Below are 10373 nucleotides of genomic sequence, written 5' to 3'. Positions count from 1 at the left end.
ACGTTTGCACCGGTAGCCAAACTCCACACGGTTCGGGTCGTCCTTTCCATTGCCGTCAACCTCTCATGGGATTTATGGTAGATGGATGTCAAGAACGCGTTTCTTCAAGGAGAATTAGACGAAGAAGTTTATATGACGCCTCCTCCGGGCCTTGAAGACCTGGTCGCTCCCGGGAAAGTCTTGAGGCTCCGTAAGGCCATCTATGGCCTCAAACAGTCCCCGCGTGCCTGGTATCACAAACTGAGCTCTACCCTCAAGACTCAAGGTTTTCGCCGATCGGAGGCCGATCACACTCTGTTTACACTTCAAACATCTCTTGGTCTTGTGGTGGTGCTTATCTATGTCGACGACATCATTGTGACTGGCGACGATAAGGCTGGCATTGAGGACACCAAACAGCACCTCAAATCCGCCTTTGATATTAAGGACCTAGGGGAACTCAAATACTTCCTTGGCATTGAAATCTGTCGATCTCCGGAGGGGCTCTTCCTCTCTCAACGTAAATATACCCTTGATTTGTTGGCTGAAACGGGCAAGCTTGGCGCGTCTCCGGCTCCTACACCACTTGATGAGGACTACCAGCTCAAGCGAAAGGGGGAGAGCATTCGGGCACAAGAAGGCCAACCACGGGCACCCATGGATGAGCCGTTCCCGGATGTCACACGCTACCGCCGGCTTGTAGGTAAGTTGATATATCTTACCATTACGCGCCCTGACATATGTTATGCTGTGAACCAGGTCAGTCAACACATGCAAGCTCCAACCAAGTATCAATGGAGCATGGTCGAGCGGATTCTCAGCTATCTCAAGGGGAGTCCGGGTCAAGGCATCTGGATGGGCAAGAACGATAACACTGAGATAGTGGGCTACTGTGATGCGGACTACAATGGAGATACCTTGGATAGGAGGTCAACCACTGGATATTGTACCTTCATTGGTGGAAATCTAGTCACATGGAAGTCTAAGAAGCAAAAGGTGGTATCTTGTTCAAGCGCGGAGGCCAAGTATCGAGCAATGCGGAAGCTAACAAACGAGTTGACTTGGTTAAAGGGGCTGCTCAAGGATCTTGGTATTGACTCAAAGCAACCGATCACTATGCATTGTGATAATGAGGCTGCAATCCACATAGCCACCAATTCTGTTTTCCATGAGAGAACTAAACACATTGAAAGCGATTGCCACAAGGTTCGGGAGAAGATTGAGGAAGGTGTGGTATTACCGTGTCATACTCGGAGTCAAGATCAATTGGCTGATATATTCACCAAGTCTGCGAGTCCTAAGGTTTGTGACTATATTCATAACAAACTAGGACTTGTAGACATCACAAGACCTTGATCATCTTCTCTAATCCGTGGACAGCACACTCTTTTTCCCTTGAATTAGTTTTGTCCCATGAGGTTTTCTAAGTCAAGGTTTTTAATGAGGTGCTGCTTCACGGGTTCCAAGCTTAGCCAATGCATTTGGCTAAGCTTGAGGGGGAGTATTGATCAAGGTGACCGTACGGACAAGGTGACCGTACGGACATAGGACCGTACCGTACGGACACCGTACCACACTCAATGTCACATGGGCCAAAATAACGAGACAAGAGGAGTGTGTGTGTGCTCGGCCCATACAAGAGGTCTAGAATCATCTATTCTAGCCGTTGGAGTGAGAAGAGGAAGAAGTCACATGTTCTCTTAAGCCAACGGATGGGTCACTATCACCTTGGTCGCATACACCTCTCTCCTAATGTCACTATCACTTGTTTCTATTCTTGTCTTAGGAAGGTTGCCCTACTTTTAGTGTCTATTTAAAGGTTGTAAGACAACAATTGTATATGTCCATTCTAGTGGAACCGATTCTTCTTCTTCTTATTCTATTTGTTCACCTAATCTCTCTATCTCAACTCTTCTAAACTCTCAAGTCTTTCGCTAATTCTAACAATTTTGACCCTAGAAAGAGTAACATAGCTGTGTACTGCTTCGAAACAATGTTTTCTCTCGGTTTTAGCCTGTTTTCTTGGTTTAAGCCTGTTTTGGGATAAAACATTGATTCGAAGAAGTAAACAGTTATGTTACTCTTTATAGGGTCAAAATATTTAACTATCCAATACATTTGATTAATTATAAGAGTTTGGGTTGAATTTGGAGTGTTTAGACACCACTTTTACCCATATTGTCCCGAAACAGGCTAAAACCAAGAAAACATTGATTCGAAGCAGTAAATAGCATTGTTACTGTTTCTAGGGTTAGAATCTGTGACAGTCCAATGCATTTGACTAATTGTATGAGTTCGGGATGAATTTGGAGTGTTTAGACAACACTTAAACCCGTTTTATCTTAAAACAGGCTTAAACCAAGAAAACAGGCTAAAACCGAGAGAAAACATTGTTTCCAAGCAGTACACAGCTATGTTACTCTTTCTAGGGTCAAAATATGTAACAATCCAATTCTTTTGACTAATTATAAAGGTTTGGGTTAAATTTGGAGTGTTTAGACACCACTTTTACCCATATTGTCCCGAAACAGGCTAAAACCAAGAAAACATTGATTCGAAGCAGTAAATAGCATTGTTACTGTTTCTAGGGTTAGAATCTGTGACAGTCCAATGCATTTGACTAATTGTATGAGTACGGGATGAATTTGGAGTGTTTAGACAACACTTAAACCCGTTTTATCTTAAAACAGGCTTAAACCAAGAAAACAGGCTAAAACCGAGAGAAAACATTGTTTCCAAGCAGTACACAGCTATGTTACTCCTTCTAGGGTCAAAATATGTAACAATCCAATTCTTTTGACTAATTATAAAGGTTTGGGTTAAATTTGGAGTGTTTAGACACCACTTTTACCCATTTTGTCCCGAAAGAGGCTAAAACCGAGAAAACATTGATTCGAAACAGTAAACAGTTATGTTACTCTTTATAGGGTCAAAATATGTAACTATCCAATACATTTGACTAATTATAAGAGTTCGGGTTGAATTTGGAGTGTTTAGACACCACTTTTACCTATTTTGTCCCGAAACAGGCTAAAACCAAGAAAACATTGATTCGAAGCAGTAAACAGTTTTGTTACTGTTTCTAGGGTCAGAATGTTTGACAATCCAATTCTTTTAACTAATTATAAAAGTTCGGGTTGGATTTGGAGTGTTTAGACACCAAGTTTACCCATTTTATCCCGAAAGAGGCTAAAACCGAGAAAACATTGATTTGAAGCAGTTAACACCTATGTTACTCTTTATAGGGTCAAAATATGTAACAATCCAATGCATTTGACTCATTATAAGAGTTCGGTTGTATTTGGAGTGTTTAGACACCACTTTTACCCATTTTGTCCCGAAACAGGCTAAAACCAAGAAAATATTCATTCGAAGCAGTAAACAGCTTTGTTACTGTTTCTAGGGTCAGAATCTGTGACAATACAATGCATTTGAGTAATGTATGAGTTCGGGATGAATTTGGAGTGTTTAGACAACACTTAACTCGTTTTATCCCAAAACAGGCTCAAACCAAGAAAACAGGTTTAAACCGAGAGAAAACATTGATTCGAATCAGTACACAGCTATGTTACTCTTTCTAGGGTCAAAATTGGTAACAATCCAATTCTTTTAACTAATTATAAAAGTTCGGGTTGAATTTGGAGTGTTTAGACACCAGGTTTACCCATTTTGTCCCGAAAGAGGCTAAAACCAAGAAAACATTGATTCGAAGCAGTAAACATCTATGTTACTCTTTATAGGGTCAAAATATGTAACAATCCAATGCATTTGACTAATTGTAAGAGTTCGGGTTGAATTTGGAGTGTTTAGACACCACTTTTACCCATTTTGTCCTGAAACAGGCTAAAATCAAGAAAACATTGATTCGAAGCAGTAAACAGCATTGTTACTGTTTCTAGGGTCAGAATCTGTGACAGTCCAATGCATTTGACTAATTGTATGAGTTCGGGATGAATTTGGAGTCCTTAGACAACACTTAAGCCCATTTTATCCCAAAACAGGCTTAAACCAAGAAAACAGGCTAAAACCGAGAGAAAACATTGTTTCGAAGCAGTACACAGCTATGTTACTCTTTCTAGGGTCAAAATATGTAACAATCCAATTCTTTTGACTAATTATAAAGGTTTGGGTTAAATTTGGAGTGTTTAGACACCACTTTTACCCATTTTGTCCCGAAAGAGGCTAAAACCGAGAAAACATTGATTCGAAGCAGTAAACAGTTATGTTACTCTTTATAGGGTCAAAATATGTAACTATCCAATACATTTGACTAATTATAAGAGTTCGTGTTGAATTTGGAGTGTTTAGACACCCATTTTACCTATTTTATCCCGAAACAGGCTAAAACTAAGAAAACATTGATTCGAAGCAGTAAACAGTTTTGTTACTGTTTCTAGGGTCAGAATGTTTGACAATCCAATTCTTTTAACTAATTATAAAAGTTCGGGTTGGATTTGGAGTGTTTAGTATGAACACACACACCACTGTCCGTACGTCCGTACGTCCGTACGTCCGTACGTCCGTACAACTAACACATTGGGCCGTCCGTACCATTTAGAGGCCTTGCGAGTCCAACCCATTGAGAACAGTCCCTAACGGTCACAAGACTTCTAAAACCCTCTCATTTAGCCGTTGGCGGCAATGTGCAAGTTGGTGTGCAAGTGGGAAGCAAGAGAAGTCAATTAGAAGTCACATGTAGGTTTAAGGAAGAGATGTCACTATCGATCATGTAACTTGTGCATAGGATCTCTAGAAGAATATTCTACTTTGTATAGCCCTTAAATAGATTGTAACTAGGAACCAAATAAAGTAAGAAGGGAAAAATCTTCTTCTACACTTCATCTATCAACTCTCTACACTCGCATACATTCTCTCTCTTTCTCTTGTTCTACACACACTTGATCAATACACTCCCATACACTCAAAACTTACATGGTATCAGAGCCATTTCGCTCCTAAGTCTGAACCTCTCACCCACCTTACACTTCCGCTTCATATCTCTCTTCATTCTCTTTTCGACTTGAAAGTCATTCCCCTTTAACCGTTGGATAATAGCATTGACCAGCGGACAAAACTCCATGGAAGGCACCAAAACCTTGATTGTTCCAGTTACTCTCAAAGGAGAGAACTATTTGTTGTGGGCAAGGACCACAAAGACGGCTCTATGCGGCCGAGGGCTTTGGACCCATATTACATCAAGTGAAGCTCCAAAAGGAGAGCCAACCGAAGAAGGCAAAACTGTAGCCGCAAGTGGTGAAGAAAAATGGTTTCAAGAAGACCAAAGTGTTCTAGCCATCATACAAAACTCTCTCGATGCTCCAATACTCGAGGCCTACTCGTATTGTGAAACGGCCAAGGATCTATGGGATACCTTGCAAAATGTTTTTGGTAACACTACCAACCTAAATCGAGTATTTGAGATCAGGAGGGCTATCAACAACCTAAGTCAAGAAGACATGGAGTTCACCAAACACTTTGGGAAGTTTCGGTCTCTTTGGGCAGAGCTTGAGATGCTTAGGCCGGCTACACTTGATCCGGCCATCTTGAACGAGAGGCGCGAGCAAGACAAGGTGTTCGGCCTTCTCCTTACACTGAATCCGTCCTACAATGACCTCATCAAACATATCTTGAGGTCAGACAAGCTCCCTAGCCTAGAAGACGTATGTAGCCAGATTCAAAAGGAGCATGGCTCCATGGGGCTGTTTGGTAACAAGGGGGAGCTTGTAACCGCTAACAAGGCTGAAATAGCGACCGCAAACAAAGGCTACTATCGAGGTGAAGACAAGAACCCTCCGGTGTGCAACCACTGTAAGAGGCCAGGCCATTTCAAGAATCAGTGTTGGATTCTTCACCCACATCTTCGAGCCAACCGGTCGATGAATAACCGTGGCGCACCGAGAGCACATCAAGCAATCATGGAGTCGTCGAGTGCAGATCCAAACCATCAAGTCTCGGATGTGAACGGAACTGCCCTGGCTGCTAATACTGACCTTGTGAGGAAGTCTGACCTCGATGCACTCATCAAAGCACTCAAGGAGGCCTCCGGTAACTCTTTTCTTGCTTTAAAACCAAATAAACCCCTTATAGTTGATTCAGGTGCATCTCATCACATGATTAGTGATTCGAATTTGATTAGTGAAATTAAACCTGCCTTAGGAAATGTGACTATAGCTAATGGTGAACAAATACCTGTTAAAGGAATAGGAAATTTGAAGTTGTTTGATAGGCAATCTAAAGCATTTTACATGCCTAGTTTTACTTCTAACCTCTTGTCCGTTAAAAGGGCTACAACTGATTTAAACTGCTATGCAATATTTGGTCCTAATGAGGTATATTTTCAGGATATTGAGACAAGTAAAGTGCTTGGTCAAGGCTCTACTCAAGATGATCTCTACTTGCTCAAAGACTTAAATTTAAATTCCCCAAACTCTTCTTGTTTTAATTCTACTTCTAGTATTGTGAACAATGTTATTTGGCATGCTAGACTAGGACATCCTCATTCTAGAGCTCTTGAACTTATGTTTCCAAATATTGTTTTTAAAAATGATGAATGTGAGGCTTGTATTCTTGGTAAGCATTGCAAATCTGTTTTTCCCAAGTCATTGACCATTTATGATAATTGCTTTGATCTTGTTCATTCTGATGTGTGGACCTCTCCATGTTTATCTAGAGAAAATCAAAAATATTTTGTGACTTTTATTGATGAAAAATCAAAGTATACTTGGCTAACCTTACTTCCTTCTAAGGATAAGGTTCTTGAAGCTTTTAGTAATTTTCAAAATTATGTGACTAACCACTATAATGCCAAGATTAAAATTTTGAGATCAGATAATGGTGGAGAATATACAAGTCATACCTTCAAACAACACCTCAACAAACATGGGATAATTCATCAAACCAGCTGCCCTTATACCCCACAACAAAATGGTGTAGCCGAAAGGAAGAATCGACATCTCATGGAGGTGGCTCGGTCTATGATGTTCCATACTCATGTACCAAAACGTTTTTGGAGTGATGCTGTCCTAGCCGCCTGTTACCTCATTAACCGGACGCCTACAAAGATTTTGCAAGATGTCTCTCCATTTGAGGTACTAAACAAAGAGAAACCCACCTTCGATCACCTTAGAGTATTCGGCTGTGTTTGCTTTGTGTTAAGACCAGGCGAATTACGGGATAAGCTTGATGCCAAGAGTACAAAAGCAATGTTCATTGGCTACTCCACAACACAAAAAGGCTACAAGTGTTATGATCCAACAGCAAGGCGAGTTCTAGTCTCCCGGGACGTGAAGTTTGTTGAAAATCAAGGCTTCTATGATGCAAGAAACTGGGAAGAACTTCAAGACTTGTCTACCTCGGCATCCAATAAGGCCAGAAACCTCCGGATCATTCTTGAACGGCTAGGTGTGGAAAATGATCGGGTCAACCAACAACCAGCTGAGCCAAACTCACCAAGGGAGCCTCATCTACCGACTGAGGCTGAACCAAGCCAAACGCCTGACCCCAACCCGGGTTCCGATCCGATAGCCGCCACACACGCTGATGAAGAAACAGTGCACCATGTTGACGATGAGGTGCGAGATGAGGAAGAAAGTACACCATCTGAAACTGAAGCCACAGGAAATGATCATGAGGAGATCATACCACTTAGACGTAGTCAACGCCTAAAATTTGCCCCATCACACTGGAAGAACACACATGTGTACTACAACAATGTGGCCGTAGCGCATCCTATTCAAGCAGCGTGTACTCTGGCTCACTTTCCACCGGAACACCAAGCCTTCCTCAGCCAAATTGATGAGCATTGGGTTCCCCAAACATATGACGAGGCCAAGGATCAAAAGGTATGGCGTGATGCAGTTCAAGCGGAGCGAACGGCTATGGAGAAGAACCATACATGGGACGAATCTGACTTACCAAAAGGGAAAAAGGCTGTCACCTCACGCTGGATATTCACCATCAAGTATAAGAGTAATGGGGAGGTTGAACGCCACAAGGCCCGCCTAGTTGCCCGCGGGTTCACGCAAACGTATGGGGAGGATTACCAAGATACGTTTGCTCCGGTGGCCAAGCTCCATACCGTACGAGTTGTCCTCTCTTTGGCTGTGAACTTAGATTGGGAACTCTGGCAAATGGATGTCAAGAATGCATTCTTACAAGGCGAGCTTGAAGATGAGGTGTATATGAGGCCACCACCCGGCTTGGAAGATACTTTTGGTCCAGGAAAATTTTTGAAGCTCAACAAGGCGATATATGGTCTTAAGCAGTCACCTAGAGCATGGTACCACAAACTTAGTACAACCTTGCTTGGGAGAGGTTTTCGAAAGTCAGAATCAGATCATACACTCTTCACACTACCAAGTGACAAAGGTATAGTAGTCATTCTAGTATATGTTGATGATATCATCATATCTGGAAGTGACAAGGTAGGTATCCAAGAGACTAAAGAATTTCTTAAGTCTGTTTTTGATATTAAAGACCTTGGAGAACTTAAGTATTTCCTTGGGATAGAGGTGTATCGATCCAATGAAGGATTATTCTTGTCCCAAAGAAAATATGCACTTGATCTCTTAAGTGAAGCAGGAAAGCTTGGATCGAAGGCTGTAACCACACCACTTGAGGAAAACTACAAGACAGCCGGAAAGGGGGAGCCCCCATTCGAAGATGTTACAAAATACCGACGCCTAGTAGGTAAGCTCATATATCTAACCATTACTAGGCCTGATCTTTGTTTTGCTGTGAACCAGGTAAGTCAACACATGCAAAACCCAACAAGACATCACTGGAACATGGTGAACCGAATCCTCAAGTACATCAAAGGGTCACCGGGGCAAGGCATATGGATGGGAAGGAACAAGAACACCGAGTTGGTAGGATATTGCGATGCTGACTATGCCGGAGACCATGAAGATCGCCGTTCAACCACCGGGTACTGCACATTCTTAGGAGGGAACCTAGTCACATGGAAAAGCAAGAAACAAAAGGTTGTCTCCCTATCGAGTGCAGAGTCCGAGTATAGGGCCATGAGGAAGTTAACTACCGAGGTCATGTGGCTTAAAGCTCTATTGAAGGATCTTGGAATTGAATCACCAAAGCCTATCACTATGCATTGTGATAATGAAGCAGCCATTCACATAGCCACCAATTCTGTATTCCATGAGAGAACAAAGCACATTGAAGTTGATTGCCACAAGGTGCGAGAGCAAATACAACTTGGAGTCACTCTCCCATGCCACACCGACAGCAAAGAACAACTAGCAGACATATTCACAAAGGCAGCCAGTTCACAAGTGTGTGAGTACATTCATCCCAAACTCGGCCTCAAAGATCTCACTCGGCCATGAGTATCTACACATGACACCTACACTCGTTTTCCGTTGAGTATAGTTTTTCCCAAGTGGTTTTCTATACTAAGGTTTTTAATGAGGTGGGTGTGCATGAGTCCAAGATTGATCAATGCTCATGATCAATCTTGAGGGGGAGTATGAACACACACACCACTGTTCGTACGTCCGTACGTCCGTACGTCCGTACAACTAACACATTGGGCCGTCCGTACCATTTAGAGGCCTTGCGAGTCCAACCCATTGATAACAGTCCCTAACGGTCACAAGACTTCGAAAACCCTCTCATTTAGCCGTTGGCGGCAATCTGCAAGTTGGTGTGCAAGTGGGAAGCAAGAGAAGTCAATTAGAAGTCACATGTAGGTTTAAGGAAGAGATGTCACTATCGATCATGTAACTTGTGCATAGGATCTCTAGAAGAATATTCTACTTTGTATAGCCCTTAAATAGATTATAACTAGGAACCAAATAAAGTAAGAAGGGAAAATTCTTCTTCTACACTTCATCTATCAACTCTCTACACTCGCATACATTCTCTCTCTCTTTCTCTTGTTCTACACACACTTGATCAATACACTCCCATACACTCAAAACTTACATTTAGACACCAGGTTTACCCATTTTATCCCGAAAGAGGCTAAAACCGAGAAAACATTGATTTGAAGCAGTAAACATCTATGTTACTCTTTATAGGTTCAAAATATGTAACAATCCAATGCATTTGACTAATTATAAGAGTTCGGGTTGAATTTGGAGTGTTTAGACACCACTTTTACCCATTTTGTCCCGAAACAGGCTAAAACCAAGAAAACATTCATTCGAAGCAGTAAACAGCATTGTTACTGTTTCTAGAGTCAGAATCTGAGACAATAAAATGAATTTGACTAATTGTATGAGGTCGGGATGAATTTGGAGTGTTTAGACAACACTTAAACCCGTTTTATCACAAAACAGGCTTAAACCAAGAAAATAGGCTAAAACCGAGAGAAAACATTGTTTCGAAGCAGTACACAGCTATGTTACTGTTCCTAGGGTCAGAATGAGTGACAATCC

General features: G+C 41.9%; 1 protein-coding gene across 1 annotated transcript; it reads left to right on the top strand.

The window, feature by feature from the left end:
- Positions 1 to 5435: 5435 nt before the first annotated feature.
- LOC147928539 (uncharacterized) lies at positions 5436 to 8422 on the top strand. Its single transcript, XM_087486184.1, has 4 exons — positions 5436 to 6297; positions 7213 to 7947; positions 8092 to 8257; positions 8407 to 8422. Exons 1-4 carry the CDS (start codon positions 5436 to 5438, stop codon positions 8420 to 8422), a joined length of 1779 nt encoding a protein of 592 aa, XP_087342310.1.
- Positions 8423 to 10373: the final 1951 nt, after the last annotated feature.

The sequence above is a fragment of the Camelina sativa genome, chromosome 14 (genome assembly GCF_030686135.1).
Source record: "Camelina sativa cultivar CO46 ecotype springtype chromosome 14, ASM3068613v1".
NCBI classification, from domain to species: domain Eukaryota; kingdom Viridiplantae; phylum Streptophyta; class Magnoliopsida; order Brassicales; family Brassicaceae; genus Camelina; species Camelina sativa.
This window is presented reverse-complemented; position numbering and strand designations above follow the sequence as displayed.

Coding starts and splice junctions, on each gene's coding strand:
- LOC147928539 (XM_087486184.1), top strand. CDS start 5,436: ATGGAGTTCACCAAACACTTTGGGAAGTTTCGGTCTCTTTGGGCAGAG. Junction 6,298..7,212: donor AAACTGCTATGCAATATTTG/GTCCTAATGAGG, acceptor CAACACAAAAAG/GCTACAAGTGTTATGATCCA. Junction 7,948..8,091: donor ATTCACCATCAAGTATAAGA/GTAATGGGGAGG, acceptor CTGTGAACTTAG/ATTGGGAACTCTGGCAAATG.